Genomic DNA, 21568 nt, shown 5'->3' on the forward strand with positions numbered 1-21568 from the left:
ATGACACCTAGAAGCTTTGGGCTTGTACTAAGATATTAAATGACAAGGAGAGATGCATTTTCTCCTATTGTTCTCCCCATTTCCTCCTCAGAGGTGTTGATTGTCTTTGCTGTATCTAGATGGATGGTGTTTTCTGATTGGCTAGGCCTGGATCATTTGCCCAGCTTCAAGGGGAGGGGGCAGTAAGATGCAGTAAGATCAAACCCACATGAACCTCCTGATCGAAATAGAATTATTATAGAACTTGGATGGAGTGGTTTCCAAAGGGATGTTGAGCAGGCAAAATCAAAACAAACAAATGTATGTACATTACTGTCAGATGGTATATAATCAGGAATAATTAGTTTGTAGCATCATATGTGTTTAACTTGTGTTTTCCAGATTATTGCAAATCATCATATGCAGTCTATTTCTTTTGCTTCTGGAGGGGATCCAGTAAGTATGAATTCATTAAAGTTCCTTTTTTAATAAAAATTAAAAGAAATTTCTGTGTAAAGCATGTTAGCCACTACCTGTCTTTTCTAAATATCTCATTACAGTTTGGTTCTGACAAAATATTTCCTGTCACTGACTTTGTAAATACTTGGATTAGTGGATAAACTAATAATACTCCATTGTGTTACTAGCCATGGAGTTATCATCTGAGAAGCTTCTTATAGATAACATCAAATTCATAAAAAACAAGTGTGTTATACATCTGTTGATGGTCCTCCCTCAGAACTTTTTAACGTAGAGTTCCAGGCAGATCCTCCTCCAAGTCAGTTGGATTTGGCACTTTTCAACATAGAGTTCGGGGCAGATCCTCCTAATCAGTTGGATTTGGCACATGAGGGGAAGCCTGTTTGCCATTCTGGCCAGCAGCCAAGGCAACTAAGTCTAATCCAAAATGAGCAACTTAAGTTTTCAGAAACTCATGCAGGGAATGTTGAGCTGGGGAGAGAAAACCTATTGTTCCAACCAAGAGGCCACGTGATGCTCAATTGTCATGAATTGTGCAGGTCTGAGTCGGTGCTCTTCCCTCCAAGCGTTCTCTGCAGAGTAGAGGGTCATTCCCGGACCTCCAACTGCATCATTTCTAGATCAGAGCAAAAGGAGATGGGCATTGAAGCAAGGAAGCCTATGACCGACCAAGAAACACATCTGTTTAAACCGAGGGAGCAAGAGAAGGATTTTGCTTCTCTGTGACATTATGGCATTTTTCTTGTATCTACAAATGTGCAGGGATTTTACCTGATCTTGCTGCTGCTGCTGAGTCGCTTCAGTCATGTCCGACTCTGTGCGACCCCATAGACGGCAGCCTACCAGGCTCCCCCATCCCTGGGATTCTCCAGGCAAGAACACTGGAATGGGTTGCCATTTCCTTCTCCAATGCATGAAAGGGAAAAGTGAAAGTGAAGTTGCTCAGTCGTGTCCGACTCTTAGCGACCCCATGGACTGCAGCCCACCATGCTCCTCCATCCGTGGGATTTTCCAGGCAAGAGTACTGGAGTGGGGTGCCATTGCCTCCTCCTGATCTTACACCCAGTCAAAAATCTGCATATGACTATCCGCAGTTCCTCTCTATCCACCCTCCATCCACCCTTGTAATCTGACCTCAACAGCGACACCAAGGGATATGTTTGGTAGCAGAGAGCGTCAACTTCCAGCCTGAAAAGGCCAGCACTGTCACTTCTCTTCCTAACCCTCTATAACTCGACCATCCATGAAGGAACTTGAACACTTTTGTAAAGCAGTGTAAAGTAATGAGTTCTGTAAGAGCAGTGGGAAAAATAATTGTTGCCGTTTGCCTTAAATTTCCCTTTTCAAGTTTTAAACCTCGCTATCATTTAAAAATTGGTATGAAAATCCTCATTTACCCTAGACATGCCCTGCACGGCATCTATCATAGTTCTCCAGAATCCTGATTCTTTTTAGACTGTCTTTATGTGCCTTTAGTTCTTTAAACCAGCCAAAGCACTATTGCTACCAAAGATAGTAAAGAATTTGTAGCTACTGTGGGAAAGTTTGTACCTGCTGAATTGAGTGGCACCTCTGTGTTTTCTACAGGTGGAGAGAAAATCTGCTGATTTGACATAGAAAACTGGGGTGACCAGAGCCTTGGCATTAGAGGTTCCCCCAAGTGAAGTTTTACCCTCAGGTCAGGAAGACAATATGGTGGAGTGCCAGGCTCTGGAGTCAAGTGACTTGAGTTACTTACACTCTCTTAAGTTTCAGGGTCCTCTTCTGTAAAATGGGAAATGATCCCCCTTGTCTCAAAGTGTTGTGAGAATTAAGTGAAATGGTGCATATAAACTGCTAGCATAGTGCCTGGCACAGAGTGATAAGAGATAACTGTCCCCAGTATTGCTAATACATGTCTATACTTTCTTAGGACACTGTCTGAGGTAATTTACAGCTTCACGGCTAATTGAGTCCAGGGGTTTGGAAGCTAAAAGTCTCCATGACCTAATGTGGTACCTTCTTCCTACCAGATTCCCTCCAAAGTTTCAAAAGTACTGGGTGTTTCTTCTTACCTCTTAACCTTGCTCACCCTCACTTTTCCTCCCTTCTCAAAAACAATTTACTTGTCTCCCTTCAGTCAGCCCTGAAGACAGTTCTTGGTAATGCTTTTGTATCTGTATATACTTTTTCCATCTCAAGAATGCATTATGAGTATGAGAAAATTAAATATACTTCTTATATTTCCTCCCATTGTTTGTGCTTTTAACATTCTTTAAATTCTCCCAAATATTTACAGTTATGGAATTTTAAGAGATTCTTTTGAACATGAGGAAACTGAGGCCTGGAAATACAAGAAGTGTATTTAATTTTCTCATGCTCACAATGCATTCTTGAGACCTCTTTCCCATCAACTAAGACAGCAGACAACTTTGCAAGCATCATACCACCTCTTCAACTTTAAAATGGGCAGCCAAGCCCCCACAATTGTGTCTTTGCTTCTAAATTTATATAATATAAAGCTCATTGGCACGACCTTATTTATATATAAGATATTTCAAAATTTTTGTCTTTTTGTATAAGAGAGATTTACTTAGGTATATGTTATTTTCTAAAATAACTGAAGACAAGTTATACTGACCCTGAGATCCGTTTCCTGTATGATTCATTGTGGGTTATTAAGTGATTGTCCTTGAGGGTATTACAAACATGGACTTTTATTTCCTGCCGGTTGATTTCATCTTCCCTCTAGAGAGTCATACTTCTAATCTGCAAATGGCATTGTGTGTATTTTTTTCTGAGAACTGAGATAACAAAAAGCATCTTTAATTATTAAAATCTTATCATTCATCAGCATACCATTTTCAATAAAAGTCAAAATTACCAAGTAGCTTTTTGTTTGTTTTTACAAAGCCAGCAACACATCTCTCTTTTTTAAACATAAGTTGAAATGGTGCTGTTATATCTTCTTTTTAAGTGTCTTTATTTTTATACAGTTATTAAAGGTAAATTTCATTTACAGTTATTATAAAATATTGGCTGTATTCCCTGTGTTATACAATACACCCCTAAGCCTATTTAAACCCTAGAGTTAGTACCTCCTCTCCCCCTCCCCTGTGTTGTCTCCTGCTCTGGGTACCACTAGTTTGAAGCACATCTTTTGGAATTCCTTAGGATTTTCGTGGGTTCTCTATTTCAAAAATGATCTCTTCTTTCTATATATTGATCAAATAAATGCCTTTTATTTTTACTATATTATTCCTTAAGTTGTGCTGCATAAAAGCAAGCTAACCACCACAAAACCATGTCTCTTTAATCAGCTTATTTTCTGATCTACATGGTATCTGTTTGGACAACTGGGAAATCATGGTGTAACATCCTAGTTTATGACATGAACTTTGTGGTTACATAACCCCTGGTATTTCAACTTTCAACACAGGAGAGTAATAGTCCCTAACCATTTAAAAAGAATATTTGGTCCTAACACAGTCCCTACCTACATTCTCTTTTATTCTTAGTGATATTGTCTGCCTCTAAATTTTTAATTATCAGATTCTCTCCCCAAGGGGCAGAGAATGTAGACTCTACAGTTGCTAAGTATATATTATGTATTTGGTTATGTTTCCTCCTACGATGCTTTCCTTTGCTCTTTAAACAGAAACCTTCGTATCAGTGTTTGCCTGACTATCATACCCTAAATGTACTCTTTTATCTTTCACCAGTACAGTCTGTTCATTTTAAATGCAATCATTTTCCCTTTTTTATAGGATACTACAGACTATGTTGCCTACGTAGCTAAAGATCCAGTTAATCAACGAGGTATGGAAAGCAACTTCTAGATTTTCCTAAGAGTTGGTATATACCAACTTTTGAAAGTAACAAGCAATTATTTTCAATATGTAAAGTGATGAGTATCGCTAGAGTGTATTGGGGGTCTAGAAATATTATGTAAATATGTGTTTGAAATAAATAGTCCTGCCAGCAGAGCAAAGGAGAAAAAATTATAGCTGGGATTTAAATCCCTTCAACCAAAAGTCTTACCATCTATTTGTATAAATGAAAGGGAAGCTGTTTCAGTAAGGATAGATGGGCTGGCTGCTACATCCCCAGTGGACAAATGAATTGCACACAAGACCCAAATCAGTGAGGTCATGGGCCTGTGGTTGCCGTGGCAAGTGTGTGTGCACGTGTGTGTTCATAGGTGTTAAGCCTGTGCCTTGCTATTTAAGAGCCTGGCATGCTACTCTGAGTGTCTGGCTTTTTTTCATCTTTTAGATCTCAGTTTTAATGTCTCTTCTTCAAAAGACCTTCTTTGACTGATAGCATCTACTGTCTCCAGTAGTATATGCCACTCTGCTGGGTTATAACTTTGTTTCTCTTCTATTGACACTTATACTACATTTTAATTATTTTAGTTACTCACTTGTTTATGTGTTTAGTGTCTGTCCTTTGTACTAAAAGCTACTGGAGGGCAGGAACTTGTTTCTGTTACTGTTGTTTCCCAAGCACTCATCACAATGCCTTGAGTGTAGTGATGATCAGTAACTATTTTTGTTAAATGACAGAGTGAATGGAAGAGTGAATTGATGAATTGTCTCATCCCAGAATTTAGTAAGATTGCCTAAGAAACTCACCTGCCAGCCACATTTTGTGTCAAGGGCCTGAAGTTAGGCCACTGAGACTGTAGACAGACATGATGAGTGTTGCTTCTCATCCCTGACTCTGGGATATTCAGACTCAGTTTAGGGACTAGTGTTACGTTGCCTCCCCTCCTTCAGTTCAGTTCAGTTCAGTTCAGTCGCTCAGTTGTGTCCGATTCTTTGTGACCCCATGAACCACAGCACACCAGGCCTCCCTGTCCGTCACCAACTCCTGGAGTTCATTCAAACTCATGTCCATTGAGTTGGTGACACCATCCAGCCATCTCATCCTCTGTCATCCCCTTCTCCTCCTGCCCCCAATCCCTCCCAGCATCAGAGTCTTTTCAAATGAGTCAGCTCTTCACATGAGGTGGCCAAAGTATTGGAGTTTCAGCTTTAGCATCAGTCCTTCCAAAGAACACCCAGGGCTGATCTCCTTTAGGATGGACTGGCTGGATCTCCTTGCAGTCCACAGGACTCTCAAGAGTCTTCTCCAACACCACAGTTCAAAAGCATCAATCTTCGGTGCTCAGCTTTCTTCACAGTCCAACTCTCACATCCATACATGACCACAGGAAAAACCATAGCTTTGACTAGATGGATCTTCGTTGGCCAAGTAATGTCTCTGCTTTTGAATATGCTATGTAGGTTGGTCATAACTTTCCTTACAAGGAGTAAGGGTCTTTTAATTTCATGGCTGCAATCACCATCTGCAGTGATTTTGGAGCCCCCAAAAATAAAGTCTGACACTGTTTCCACTGTTTCCCCATCTATTTCCCATGAAGTGATGGGACCAGAAGCCATGATCTTCGTTTTCTGAATGTTGAGCTCCTTAACTAGAGCCTATTAGTTGAGCAGTACCCTTTATCACCTCAGGGTGGAGTTTGCCCCCAAACATTCATTAAGTATGTGTGGAGTGAAATTTGGAAATTCAAAGAGCTATAAAAACATGAGGCAAAAATGCATGTGGCATACTGGGGAGCAGGGCTTCCCTGGTGGCTCAGTGGTAAAGAATCTGCCTGCCTGCCAAAGCAAGAAATGCAGGTTCAATCCCTGGGAAGATGCCTTGGAGAAGGAAACAGCAGTCTACTCCCAATACTTCACTATACTTGCCTGGGAAATCCCTTGGACAGAGGTTGCAGGCTACAGTCCATGGAATCACAAAAGAGTTGGACACGACTTAGCAACTAAACAACAACAACAAATACTGGGGAGCAGGTGAATAAACACACCTAATAGGATGCAGGTTGTGTATGAAGGGGGAAAAAGTCAAAAAAGGACATCTAGAGGGCAGATAGGAGAGAGCTAATAAGTAGAGACAATCTTATGAGCAGATGGGTGGAGAAAGCAGTTTACAAAGCAGAGATTTAGGAAGGTTCATTTGGCAGCAGGGTGCAGTGGATGGATTCAGGGAGGGGGCAGGTCCATTTGGAAACTATCATGATTGTCAGAAATGAAATTGTGAGGACCACCTGCTGGCACAGTACCCAGCACAGTGTAGATGCTCAGGAAATGTGGCCCAAGGGAGCGTGGCTCGATGAAATCGGAAGAACGGGTTTTAAATACTGTGCGATACTCCTTTAAAATAGACTCTAAGCTGCATAATAAAGAATGGATATTGCTCAAAGAGTAGATGGGAGAGACAGGAGCTAGTGAAGGAAGGGGAGCTGAGATGGAACATAACAAAGGATACCAGAAGAGCAACCTCTTTTAATCAAGCCTGAGCTTCCCTGAAGTTGTTGTTTAGTCACTAAGTTGTATCCGACTCTTTGTGACCGCATGGATTTAGCTCACTAGGTTCCTCTGTCCATCCTAAACTTCAGTTTCTTTTTTTATGTGAAAAAAATATTTTTAATTGGGGGAAAATAGCTTTACATTACCTCCCTCTTGAACCTTCCTCCCCTCCCCTCATCCCACCCCCTCCAGGTAGTAATAACATCTACTTGCTAACATTGTTGAGAGGAGTAACAGATAATACCAAGAAAGCACTGTTTCCTTTCCTGTCTTCTCATCTTCCTGTCTTCTTAGGGAAACAGGTCTGTCTGACAGCTAGATGACTTAGAAACATAATGTGATTTTCTTAGGCAAAAAAGTTAGTGTCTCCTCATCACATTCTGCTCCTTCTCTTGTCCCCTGGCCCCTTCTCTTGTGTACCTTCTCTGCGAGAAGCCATTCTGTTTACGGCATACCCACTATTTGCACACCCCTCAAGTGTTAAATCCTTTCCCCTCACCTGTGCCTCTGGACTTTAATTTCTGCACAGAGGCACTGCCACAGCTCTTGAGTCCACAACTAATTATTAATTACATACTAAGACACAAGAGGCTGAGGTAATTGTTGTAGAAGAAAAATAATGTCTGGCCACCATGGGCTCGTCATCATGGGGGAGAGAAACAGAGCCTGCTCAATGTGCAGGAGAAGAGGGGAGCATGGGAACAGTGCCTGGAGCCTGCCAGGTGCTCAGGTAGGCTTTGTGCAGGAAGTGAATAAAGGCACAAGTGGAACGAGAGCTTAGGGCTGTGGGTTTGGGTGGTGGGTAAAGGTGGGTTGCAAAGAAAGCCAAGGGTAGAAGTAGAGGAGCCATGGCTGAAAGGGAAGAAACACTGTCAAGGCTTAGAATGCCAGCCAAAAGGTTACTGGGGGCTGTTGAAGATTTTGAGCTTTATAAAGAATTATTCTGGTTTCTGCCATTCTACTAAAATTGTAAAATGATAACTTTTCTGGCCTTTGCCTCTGTAAAGGTGATATTGAGGGCAGGAAAGTGGTCTGGAATTGTGGAGTTCAGTTTGGAGGACATCTCACTGGTCCTGGGCAGGGCTGATGATGCTGTAAACTACATGGGCAGGAGAAGGGACAGTCTGGACAAAATTGTGAAGTAATAGTTCTTGGGAGCTATTTAGATAAGAGCATTGATAAAGAAATAGAAATCAGGTCATCTTGAGGACTTAGTGAGATATTGTATTCAATGCACATATCTCAGTGCCTGGGTCATTATAAGTATGCAATAAACGATAGCCATTATTATTATTATTGTCCTGAGTGATTTGAAGTGGCTTGCCAGTAAAAAAAAAACAGGCATTTTTACAAATAGGAAAAACAATCCAATAGAGAAGAACAAAAAAAAGTTATTGTATATTTTGTGCTCACCACATGCTAGGCATTGTCAGGAATACTTTCTGCTTGGTCTCTTTTCATCCTCACAACAGTCCTATGAAGTAGATATTAATGTTACTGCTTTTTTAAAGAAGCAAGCTCTGGGATTGAAAAGGTAGTTTTAAAAACTCACCCAGCCAGTAAGCACCTGGACCAACTTCAGGTCTGGAGCACACACAAAAGAAGGTTACCAGGCACCAAGAAACAGAAAAGAAAAGCAAAAAACTTACTAGCAAGCAAAGAAACACAAATTATACATAGATATCATATTTGTCTTTCATAAAAAGGTAAAGTGTGATTTGGAGTTGTAGTATCTCCTGAACACTTCTGGTAGGAGTGTAGATCCAAATGTTTCAGAAAGCATACTGAAAATTTGCATCAAAACTTTAAAAAGTGTAAACACTTTTAAAAAATAACTATTTCTGACTGTGCTAGGTCTTCGTTGCTGCATGCAGGCTTCGCTCGAGTTGCCTCGAGCTGGGGCTGCTCTTCGTTGGGGTGTGCGGGCTGCTCCTTGTGGAGGCATCTCTTGTTGCAGAGCATGGGCTCTAGCGTGCTCGGACTTCAGTATTTGCAGCATGTGCACTCAGGGGTTGTGGCTCCCTGGCTCTAGAGCGCAGGCTCAGTAGTTGTGGTGCACAGGCGTAGTTGCTCCGCAGCTTGTGGGATCTTTCCAGATCAGGGATCGAACCGGTGTCTCCTGCATTGGAAGGCAGATTCTTTACTACTGAACCATCAGTGAAACCTGTGTAAACAGTTTTGAATCAGCAATTTCACTTCTAAGGAAATGAGACATGTACAAAGATTAAGCAATAAAGATCACTGGAGGCTCAGCAGTAAAGAATCCGCCTGCAGTGCAGGAGATGCAGGAGATGTGAGTTCAGTCTCTGGGTCCAGAAGATCCCCTGGAAGAGGGCATAGTAACCCTCCAGTATTCTTGCCTGTAGAATCGCATGGACAGAGGAGTCTGGCGGGCTGCAGTCCATAGGGGCACAAAGAGTCTGAGAGCAAATTATTCAAATGAATCCATAGGCTGTTCTACCATGCAGCAATTAATGCTATTAAGTAAGAGTGTTCTGAGTTTACCTGGTGACCAATACAGCTTACCCCTGTAACTGCTGTAAATGAAGAATTGCTTCACTTCTTACTTCAAATGTGTGCAGTGCAGGACAGTTTGAATATCTTCTCTGAATCTAGTCTGTGAAGAGGTCCCGATTTGCCTGGACTACCTGGATACAGGCATGTCGTGGTCCTGACTCCGTATAAAGAAAGCAAAAAACAAAACAAAAACACAAAAAGAACCCTGTAAAACCAATTTAAATTAACCCAATTATGTATGTTTATGTTTATGGCTCTAAAATATATGTGCTACTGTCTTGGTGACATTGATAAACTGTGGTCTGACAGCTGGCTAGTTGCTTCAGACTGATTTCTTCCTAAGGGCTGGTAGACTCTATGCTTCGGCCCCATAGCACCATCTGGTGGGTGATCTGAGAAGCTGCACCTTTGAATTTCTGCCGCTGCTAAGTCACTTCCGTCGTGTCCAACTTTGTGTGAGCCCATAGACAGCAGCCCACCAGGCTCCCCCGTCCCTGGGATTCTCCAGGCAAGAACACTGGAGTGGGTTGCCATTTCCTTCTCCAATTTCTAGTTTTCCCATAAAAACCAAAAGCAAATGAACAACAAAAGCAAAACTGGTCTATTTAAGGATAAAGCATTAAAGAAGGGTCTGTTATTCTCTAAGAATTGTTCTCAGCCTCTTGTCCATGACCAAATGAAAAAGAAGAATATGAATCCGAGATTCTTTTACATCCTACTTAATAGAGTACCTGATACTCAAGAATAGAATTGTAGATCTGTTCACAGACAGAACATTCTTTTCATTTCACAATGAAAAGAACCCAAGTCTGTGTCTAATTCAGACATGGAGGTCAAAGCTCAGACGCCCCCACATCACTGGAAAGTCAAATTGTTTTGGGGAGAATTGGGATTTTCTCTATGCTTGTTTTTCTTCCTTCTTATTAGCTAAAGATTAAGAAATTCTTGACCAAGCTGGTGCTTCTCTGAGTTTTTGGAGATGGGTCTAGCAATGGGAATTGCGTATGTTTGTATGTGATTCAAAACCCATTCCTGTCTAGGTCATGACCAACCTAAAAAAGAACAAAGAGCATTTTCACAGAGCAGCATATAAGTGGCAACAAAAGCACTGTCAAAATGTGTGTGCTCCTGAAAGTGGTGAGGCTGCAATGGAAACTTGCACAGGGTCAGGCATCGTGTCCAGCCGTTCCTTTCCTGGAGATAGGCACCGCTGTTTTTTCTTCTCTTTCTGTTTAATCTTTAAAGAGTAATATGACAGTAGCATGGTTATCCAAAGGAAAGTAGAAAATCATGCTGGTAAACATCAGCCCAGGAAAAGGACCAAAGCCTCAAGTATCAGAATCAGAAAAGTTGAGAGAAAAAAAAACGTTTTGGTAGTACATGAGAAGTGGTAGAGGACGGTTGGTGGGTTTGGGTCATTCATTGATTCCTGTATGCCCACGTGCCTTGCCCTGTTCCTCGGAGAGTTTAAAGTACTATAATCAAGGGAGGACAGAATTTCTGTAAAGCAGGAAGGGACTTCAGAGATCATGCAAGCCCTGTCTTGTCAGGTGAGGGCCTGGGTGTAGCATACCTTTTTCACATAGACTGTGGTAATATTGGCCATTGAGCTGGGACCTGCATCTTATCACAGAGTTCTTTCAGCCATTATTGTTTTCTCATCCCTCTCATGGGAGATAAACTTTGGTTTTTCTTATTTATCTATTTATTTACAGTTGAATTTCCCACCTCTCCCACTATCTTTTCCATCTTTATCTCAAGACATCTTGTTTATCCTAAGAGAAAATTAAATAAATTTTTTCCATTTTGATTTTTAAAAATATTTGTTTCTAATTGTTGATGATTGCTTTACAATATTGGTTTTATTTCTGGCCTTGACTTCATTTTTAATTGGACCAGGAATTTATGAGATGAAAAAAATAATTCAAGTGAGTTACCTTTTTTTTACCGTAGTGTAACACAACTAGTTTGGGGTTCAACCAAAGGACCCATGTCCAAGGGCACTTTATAGGTTTAAGGATGTGAAACCTAACCAGGAAGGAGGAGACCATTTCCACAAATGACCCAAGCGGTCATTTGTACCACTCAGTGGTCATGAAACCTTCCCCGTGATAGGGCCCCACTGCCAGTCTCACTTCAGTAGAACTGAAGATGATTTCTCACAGCAGAGTTATGGGTGTGATTCAGAGAAATCAACATTAATTCATTCAACACATACTTTTAAAACACCTTCAGTGCCTTAGTCACTGTGTGACGCTAGTGTAGAGAAAAAAAAGGGGCAATATACAATGGCAATCTGAAAACAGACCAAACATTTTCCTTTGGTAAGAAGGCTATTAATTTATAGACATTGTTAATCGGGTTTTCAAAACTGTAATTAGCTCCTAAGTCTATTTCAAGATCCAGGTTGCTTCTTGAAAGGGGCAACCTTACAAGAAGTGATCAATAACCCTTTTGGAGATTTGATATCTTAGCATCATTTGATTTAGTAATACCATCCCCTGCCTGCACACACACACACCTCCCTTCCAAAAGTTCAGAGACATAAATTCCTTAAGTGAATGTCCAGCTAATTCTGAAATGAGAATTGTCTGATATTCCTTGAGTTGATTATCAGCATAAAGCTAGGAAACCATTGTAGGTTCTACCATAAGCTACTGTTATAGGCTCTGCAAATCCAGGTAGGCGTGAATGTATTTTGTGAAAGTGTTAGTTGCTCAGTTGTGTCTGACTCTTTGCAACCCCATGGACTGTAGCCTACTAGGTTCCTCCGTCCATGGGATTCTCCAGGCAAGAATACTGGAGTGGGTTGCCATTTCCTTCTCCAGGGGATCTTCCTGACCCAGGGATTAAACTTGGGTCTCCTGCATTACAGGCCAATTCTTTACCATCTGAGGCACCAGGGCTTGATTGAATTTTATTTTACTTTAAATAAATATAAAATCCTTCTCAAGACTACTCAGAGCCTAAAAACATGCCTTCATCGCAATAGGTATCCTCCTTTCCTCAGGTATGTATCCCTTTTAGTAAAATGTTCCATATTGTTCCCACAGTCCTGTTTCACAGCTTCCTTTTTATTTAATCTAATTCCCTAGGGACCTACTTAAGCCTTTCCTGTTCTCAGAAAATAGCTGACAGTTTTTACAACATTCTTGTATATATTGAACAATTATCAAGCTTTTCCCTCATTCCTCAATTCTTCAGCCTATACAGACCAATGTATTTTTGAAAATCTTCTCATGAAACATTACCGTATCTTAAGTCATCTTTATGATTTTAAGCCATCCTTAGGAAACTTCAAATTTAGTTCAGTCGTATATTAAGGCCCTGAGCACAATACCATACTCTCATCAAGGCAACCAACATTCCATGAGATGGGGAGATTAATTTATGGTCCCCTGAACACAAGCTCTGGTTTTTACTTAGCAGTAGGAGATTTGCTAATTCACCTGTGATGTTCTGTCAGCTGCCCCCTCCACAAGTTAATTCTTTAATTTGCTAGTGATAGCTAGCCCTTTCTAGTAACAGCTTTGTAGAGAAAGTATCTATAAAAATGTTAATATCCTTTGATAATATCAGCCTTCACGAAATCTTGATTTGGTGTTTATTGGAGATAGTTCTTTAGTTGGATTTCAAAGACAGGGATTACCACACCATCACTGATTTCGAGTAGCAATGATGGGGCAAAAGGATGGCTAGAGGATAGTCTGAAGCCCCTGTCTTCATCAGTAGCTCACCCCCCATTTGTGAGGGGTGCATTTAGAAAGTTATTTCGTTTTCAGCCATCCGTAGAGTACCATGCAAAGACAAGGCGGCACACGTCGTCTTGTCAGGTTGTTGCCCTAAAATCATCTTTTGTATTGAATTCTAGAGCTAGCACGGAACGTGAATCACATTATTAGTCAAGATCAGTCTGCCTTTATTAAAGTGTGAGCCCTAAATACCTGCCTTAAGACTGGAATTTATGTGTTTTGAAGTATTTCATTGTAAAATGAGAGTGTTTCTTCTCTTTGACGCATATAAAATATGAAGTATGCGATTTCAGAGCTGCAGAAAACTTGGAAACCTACTTCCTTTTATTTACCAGTTCATGTTCTGGAAGTATTTCAACTTTATAAAATCTTCTCTTACTGAAAATTTATTGTAATTTTTTGGTATGTCCTCTTGCAGCCTGCCACATACTGGAATGCCGCAATGGAATGGCCCAAGACGTCATAAGTACCATAGGACAGGCTTTTGAACTCCGGTTTAAACAGTATTTGAAAAATCCTTCTTTGAATACTTCTTGTGAAAGGTCAGCCAGGAATTCTATGATTATTTGACTTACCATACTTTGTTTTGTTTTAAAATTAATATGGCATTTAAAATGGACTAATGAAATTAGTAATTTCTTATTTACCAATTGATACAGTTTCCATACAAACTAATAGTGACATTTTTACTTTTCTTCCTTTTTTATTTGTCTAGGTATTTCCTCTTGCTTTGTAATAAGAGGAAACACTAAAAGTGAGAAGGGGTTGATCCTCTTTCTCTGATGTTGTGCAGAGCTCTGAATTAATTAGGTAGTGTCATAAAATGAGCAAGAAGAAATTTCTCAGGTTTGTTTCAACCCCAGATACCTTGCATATCAGTTAAAAGAATTAATAAAGAACAAAATCCTAAGAAATGTGTGTAGCAGGAACTCCTGTTTGCTGGTGTGTAGTGCAGATAGCTCAGCTCCAGCCAGGCCAAGGGGTAGAGAGCATGACGTGACCCAGGGCTCAGGTTGTCCTGTCTGCAGCACAGAAAGTCCACAGTGAAAGCTGAACCCTTTCAGGCCTCTTAGACTCCACCACATGTGGAATGCAGTGAGGTCCTTGGCTTGCAGAATTCATACCCAAGAAATAAAATTCTTGGACACTTGTAAATGCATTTCTGGAACCCCCCCTAATTTATCATTTTGTGTATCAACAAACACCAGACTTGGAGATCTCTTCTCAGAGGTTGTTTAGCACGGCAAAGAGGGGCTATCAGCAGGCCTTGATGTTGAATTTTTTTCTAGGGTGGCTCTTGCATTTTAGTGCTGTCTTTTCATTGACATGTAAAGAACCCAACAAAGCTGTGGGTTGTCAGTGGAGTCAACTCAGTCCAAATGGACTTGATTTATTTTTTTCTCATAAGAAACTTTGACTAAATCCAGTTTGGAAGAAAAATCTGTTTTTTGTTTTTTGTGTTTTTTTGCCCTGTTTCTTAAAAACAATGCATGCTTACATGAATCTACCCGCTTGCCACATATGGTTCTAATATTTCTTTATGAATCACATATACTCCAGATTTGTGCAGACAAGATAGCTGGCCATAGCTCTTGTATTTTTTTTTTTTTCTCGTCTTGGTTTATAGCAAACTGAGCCAGGCCCTCTGCTCAGTATCTAAATTTTCTTTGAGCAAAAATGCTGCAGTGAAAGTGGGCTGAAGAATTCAAGGAAAACTTTGTGTTTTTATTCGATTGACAAAAAGCAACTTACATTCAGGAAGTTAGTATATATATATGTATATGTACATATTTTATTACTGAGAGGAGATGTGAAAGCATCACGCATGGCACTTTTTGTTGGCTCACCCCACTTTGATTGTCTACAGAAAGCTAAACAATTAAGCCATCTGGTTGCTTCTATCCAGATGTTTGACATCACTTAAGCACAGCTATACTCTTAAAGCACAAAAAGTTTTTCAGGGTGATTTGCATGATTCTGATCTCTCTGCATCCCCTACAGCATATGAATTCCCACCCAGCCTCTTGGGGATCCTTTTTTCCCTTACAGCGAGGAGGTGCCTGTGGATGGCCATGCTGAGGAGAGAGAAGATCATGAGTATTATAATGAAATCCCAGGGAAGCAGCCGCCTGCAGGTGGTGTTTCAGATGTGCGGATCAAAGTTCAAGCCACAGACCAAATGGCTTACTGCCCCATACGGTGTGAAAAGCTGTGCTATTTGGTAAGTAATAGTTTATTGCTATTGTAGCTAACAGTGCAGTCCTGTCCTATCATTGAGCTTAATTTGAGGATTTCCAAATGCTAGTTTATAGAAGATCTATAAATACAGAGCCAGAGAATGAATCATTGTCGGAGCCTGTGCTAAGTAACTTTTACTACTAATCCCCCAACCTCATCCTCAGCAGGTGACCTCACATCTCACTTCTCTGGAAAGACTAGGACAGTCCAACGTGTAATCCTCAACTTCATCCTTCCCTGTCTCCCAAGTGTTCCTGTGTCCTCCTTGGTTCTCTTCCTTAGCTACTGTCTCCACAGCTAATCCTTCCCCCGAGCTCCCGACCCTGTTCCCTCCCACCAGCACTGTGCCCTTGTTCTGTCCATCAATCTGTATTTCCATCTTTATTTTTTTTCTCTGTATACCAGTTCTTTCTCTCTGTCTGCAGATGACCTTGGACTCCCCCAACCCATCTAATAATGTCCCACCTCCCTGTCATCTTCCTTCCATCCACAGGCTTGTAGAAAACACTATTTCTGCATTCATGTCCACACTACACTTCCAAAATCTGAACTCTGCTTGACAGCTTGATAGAAATTTCTTTTACAGTGCTCACCAGTGGTTTTTTGGTTGTTTGGTTGTCAGTTTAATTGCTGAATCTATTTCCTTCAGTATTTTGAATCTGTCTATAGCGTGTGATACCTGTTGGCTTTCTCTGTTTTTTTTAGACCTCTTCTTTTAGCTTCTAAAACATTTCCACATGTCATTCATTCTGCATCTTTAGTTGCTGCTTTTCTTTTTTTTTTTTCTGGTTTTCTAAAATTTTATTACGAATATATTCAAACATAGAAAAAAGTTGAAAGAATTACACGTGAATACTCACCACCTAGATTCTATAATTATAACTTTATTTGCCCTGTCATCCTATGTAGCTATCATCCATCAATGCTTCTTATTTTTGATGCATTTCAAAGGAAGTTACAGCTTACCTTTTTTTGATCTTGTTTTCTTGCATGCCCACCCCTGTGAAACCAAGCGTCTGCTTTACTGCCATGGACTCCCTTCCCAATGCTCTGCCCTTGGCCCTGGTTTTTCCTCTGACATGCCACCTGTGTACACACTCGACCAGCTTCTTTGTCTTCAGCCATACCTGCCTTTCCAGCTCTGATTAAACTCAGCATTGTACCTTGACTCCAAGCCAGATTCCTCTCCTGATGTGCTCAAGTTTATTAATGGCATTCCTATTCTTTCACTAATCTACAGTTTTTTGTTTTCTCACACTTTAGGCCATATATCAACACAGTCTTCAAGACCTAGGATCCTACCATGAAAATATCTTGAATCTACTCAGCCTATATCTTTCCTATTGCATCTTTCTAAGTTCTGGTCCAGATTTGCTCAGGTGACCCTGAAGGCCCCTTCTCTGTCTCCGGTTTCATTCCCTTAAACCCTCCTGCCTGGTACTGATGGATTAATCTTTCTAAAGCATAGATATTGCCCTTCTCAAAGGTGTCAGTGGATCCCATACCGTTCCTGAAGAGAGATGTGTATATGGATAATCGAAGCCTTTGATAGCATGAGATTTTTCGAGGATGAAAAGTGAGTCTGGCATACACCTCAGTAGAGTAGGGCTCCAATTTGCCAACTCACAGTTAGATAGAAGTTTGCTAAATGGCCAGTGTTTGTACAAGTGTCCTGGAAATCACACTTTCTGGCTGAGCTTGGATTGAGTCCTGGAATGTGACCTCCCAAGCAGAAGCAATAACCCTCAGGGTATAGACCTTCCGGTTATGACCCCCCACACCCTAATCAGACCCACCTCTGCAGCTCCAAAACATTTCACTGGGAAAGGAGGCTATACTTCCCATTCAAAATATCAGTTTCTTTTTCTCACTTTATCTCACTTCATCTCACTTCCTGTGTCAGAAAGTGGTGTTTTCTACTAAACTCTGCTGGGAGCTTTATGTGTCTTTTGCAAGTTTATGAACTTATATTATGTTTGTAAATGTTTCACAATTTGTTGTTCGCACAGCCTGGAAACTCCAAGTGCAGCAGCATGTATGAGAACTGTCTGGAACAAAGCAGGGCCATAGGTAGGTACAATTGCATTTCCCTATCTGCCGCACTTCTTATTCCTTTTATGTTATGTGATCGTGTGTGGCCCTTGCTCTTAAATATTTCATGGGAAAGTCAGGTGTATATAACCAAACACTCTGAGAAGCCTTCCCACACTCTGAAAAGCGCAGGATGCCATGTGTGTCAGTGAGAAAGCTGTGGTTCTCGCTTGCTCCTGTGTACTCTTCCACACTACAGTTCTGCTTTAAGGAGCCTTTCACTGCTCTGAATATCATGAGAGCTCTCTCACCGGAAAGGTGATTTCTCTACTCATAACTCAAGGGAGTTCCACTTCAAAGAATATCAGACAGTAAGCTAACATGAAAATTCATGCTTGTCAGATCCATTAGGATTAAGAGAAAAGCTTTATTTCTGCTTGGCAAAGGGAACAAAAAGAGATCTGAAATGTGAGAGTCCCAATTAGAAGTTCATACACCCCTTACTTGCCAGGGCCTTAAATGTCTTATTACTACACATGATAATTGGCGTTGGGCACAACTCTTGCACAACACGATTGTAGGGCATACATAGACTATCACGTTGGAAATGTATTTTCATTAAAACATTCTACTGCTGGTCATTTTATTCTTATAAATTGTTAAAAGTATTTCTTTGGGAAGGAAAGTTTTGCAGCTTTAGAGTAGAAGATAACTGGACATTATAAATAATGCACTGGGGGATAGAGCTGGATAACTACGCTTAGGGAGTCAAATTAGCAGCAGCTTGCCAACTAGAAGGTAGTCTCTTACTTCCATGGGTATTTGCATATTTCTTATAGAATTTTTTCAATGTAATCCATTAATTTTATTATTTCTTATACAGTAGGGATACATGAGGATTTTGGTACCGCTATGATCATCACTTTCCTCTACCCTGCAAAATAATAGGAGTTATGAACTTAGGTAGTATTTAAAATTTTTTAAAACAGAGTTCTTTCTGAACTATGCCATTCTTTAAGCTTACGTAAAATTCTGAATGCATTCTTAATAACAAGACCAAAAGCAAATTAAATTAGTATCAAGTGTAAATGTATTTTTAAACCTGTGTTCTCTGGGAGCTGCAATTCCTTTGTTCTTTCCTTTTTTCCTTTACTCTGGAAATTCCTAACCTAGGATTTAATAGTCAGGAGCCTACCACATGTGCTTTGTACTGTTGTATCCATTTTCTACCTGTGCTGAAGGTCACTTTGAAATAGCTCCGTGTCCTATTTTATCTCATTCTATGTTCTTCATTTATCCAACAGTGCACTCAGTGATCATCAGGATCTCTGTGGGTCAGGCACTGAGCTAGTGCTGGGGGTGGAGACGCAACTGGCTTTCATGAAGCTTGCAGTGGATAGGGTGTATAGGGTGTGCCAGAGGGCATACCCTAAACCAGTGCTTACAAATATGATGAGCATTTCAAAGCCCAGGATACTGCAGGAACAAATAACAGGGAAACCTAACTTAATCTGGAGGACTAGAGAGGGTCTCCTTATGGAAGTGGCAACCAAACAAGTCCTGAGGGGGTGAGTGGGGGCCCTGAGAGGGAGCCGGAGAGGGAGCAGGAGGGAAAGGAAGGTATAAATGAGTACTGAAATTCCTGTGTGCCAGGACCGCTTCCGTGATCACTGCAGGGAGAGAGTACAGGGGGAGCCGGAGGTGAGTTTTGGATCTGGGACAGAGTCCTACGGAACTCCAGAATGTTTTCCCCTACCCCAGTATGTCTCTTCCCAGCTCATCTCCCTTCTCTCCATTATGTAGTCGTCATGGCACGCTCTTCTGACCTCAGCCACCTGGCTTCTAGGGGAATTCACTAAGTGAAAATCCTCAGCCTTTCTAGAATGCTGTTGAATGTGCTGAATCACAACAACTACCATCAGAAAAAAAGGGGCAAAGTTTTCTTTTGTTTCCCTCAAAAGCTCTCACCTTGATTTTTATTTTACATTTTTGAAGTATCGTTCCCCCTAGAGCAGTGCTATTTCGACTTTACTCAAGATTTTTCTTTTTGTAAGTATATCCTTGTCATATAATCTAATTTATTGTTTCTGTTTATCTTGGTTTTATGTCTCCTTTAAATCAACAAACAATGTAACCCTTTATTCTTTCATGCTTTATACATGCCCTAATCTATTACCAGATCGAAACTCAAGAACAGACTTTTGTAATAAACACTTATTTGGAGCCTGGAACCTATTTTTCCATAGAATTAATTTTAGCCATGGTGGCTGTCTCCTAGACAAGTGACCATGTTCTGCTATTTTGGTTTCCGATGCTAAAGCTTGTGTATACATTTTGTAATGACCAATACAACAGTAGGAAATTCTGTTGTAAGCATTTGTTCTTTAGTTATACTCTGTGGAGTAGTCTACGACTGATCCAGCTTCAGTACACTGTCTTCCTTTTTGGTGGCCCTAATGTAACAGTTCATAGCTGGGAACTTTTCAGAATCTTGGGGAGGTGACAGATCGTGTTTATAGTTTGAAAAAAACCCTCCAGCTGGATATCCTCTTCACCTGAAAAGCACTGAGCTACCACATTGTTTTCTTAGAAAAGCAGGTTCTAACTCCCAGTGGGGACCAGAGTACTGTGACGCCATTTCCCCAGCCCTTAGCCACTCAGCCCATGGAGGGATCGAGGGACTCAACCCCTGCTGCGGGGACCATGACAGGTATCAGTCCCTCCTATTGTGGCAGTAAGGACTTTCCTAACTAGATAGTCTTTTCATCCGCAGATACCCAGAAATCAGGGGTTCCTATCTTGGGGCCTGCCTGTGATGACTTGGGCATGTGTTTAAAAGTGATCTGAAATTCATGACCAGTCTCTAAATTAAGAGGAGTTGCTAAAATAGCAAATAGACAGTTTTTAATGGCTTTCCCCAGAGATTAATATGTAAGCATTTGAGAGACACCTATTCAAATATTTTAAATAAATTTTGGCTTTTTAATTCAAATATATTTATTTATTAAAATATTGATTTAAAATTTGAATTCTGGTGTATAATAAGTACTGCAGTAGGCTCCTTGTTGTTGAAGGGGTTAATTATATTATTGCCAGATGTATAAAAGATCCCTGTCCTTAATAATAAATTCCCTTGTGGAAAAAAATAATTAACAAAATAGCATACTGTTTCCCTAGCCTTCAAGTTAAAATGAAAATATTGATATTTTTAATCAAAAAGATGTTAAATTCCCACAAACCCTAAGGGCTTTCACTTTAAAACTTTGGTACCTCCAGTATACACACTATGTATGTATTTATTTTCTGCCACAAATCTTCTCTTTGGCGGATTGGATAGTTTCTCAGAGTAATACTTGGCACAAAGAACTTTTGGAATGCATAATGCCTGGCATATGTAGTTCAGCTCTCGTCAGCCACACACTTTACCCTAGGAAGATTTTAAATTTGGGCATGAGGTGAGTTTTTTTTTTAAGACCACTTTGCTTACTTAGATATAATGGTGCATTTGAAAAAAAGGAATGGTGGTTTTTTAAGAGAGACTATATAGACATTGGTGCTTTTGTGTAAGCCTGTGAGATGGTAAACTTAATGTGTTCAGCTCATGCCAGTGCTCTCTGAGGGACAGATGAGTCAGCACCCTATGCTAAAGGTTAACTTGAGGTCTTCAGGATGTGGTAGGGTCACATTTGCTAAGAAAGAGAAACTGGGTAGACATTCAGTCATCTGTTCATTCAGCTGATAGACATTTTTCTTTTGACCTGCTTCATACCAGACATTGATAATGAAGAAGATACATGGATAAATGGGTTCTAGTCTCTCCTCGGGACTCAAGGAATTTGCAGCCTTAAGGGGAGGACAGACATAAACAGAGACCTACAGTTTATTATGGAGGAGCACCTCACCCAGCTTGGGATGGGGACGGGGAGTGAGGAGTGTGGAAGGCTTCCTGGAAGAGTGGGATTCAGAACAGAATCATAAAGGACAAATAGGAGTTGGGTCAAGAAATGGGTGGCGAGGATGTTAGAGCCAGATATAAGCATCGTGTGCAGAGGCCCAGCATCAGTGAATAAACCCACAGCTGAGCAGTGAGAGGAACGCCTGCTGCAAGGTGGGGATCGTGCTCAGTGAGGTGCTCACCCACATTCTTTAGTTTAATCTTCATATGTATTTTAAATCCAGCATCCTTATTTTACAGATATGAAAACTGATGCTTAGAAA

At 40.6% G+C, this 21568-nt stretch overlaps 1 protein-coding gene across 1 annotated transcript in view; it reads left to right on the plus strand.

Annotated features, from left to right (window-relative positions):
* Positions 1-21568, plus strand: part of SHC4 (SHC adaptor protein 4) — a 129180-nt gene that overhangs the window by 88907 nt on the left and 18705 nt on the right. Inside the window, exons 5-9 of the mRNA XM_052646541.1 lie at positions 382-435; positions 4206-4257; positions 13500-13623; positions 15131-15302; positions 17329-17389. Of these exons, the coding sequence (XP_052502501.1) occupies positions 382-435; positions 4206-4257; positions 13500-13623; positions 15131-15302; positions 17329-17389 (463 nt within the window). The remainder of the gene's footprint in view (positions 1-381; positions 436-4205; positions 4258-13499; positions 13624-15130; positions 15303-17328; positions 17390-21568) is intronic.

This window comes from Budorcas taxicolor, chromosome 10 (assembly GCF_023091745.1).
Source record: "Budorcas taxicolor isolate Tak-1 chromosome 10, Takin1.1, whole genome shotgun sequence".
In the NCBI taxonomy this organism is placed as follows: domain Eukaryota; kingdom Metazoa; phylum Chordata; class Mammalia; order Artiodactyla; family Bovidae; genus Budorcas; species Budorcas taxicolor.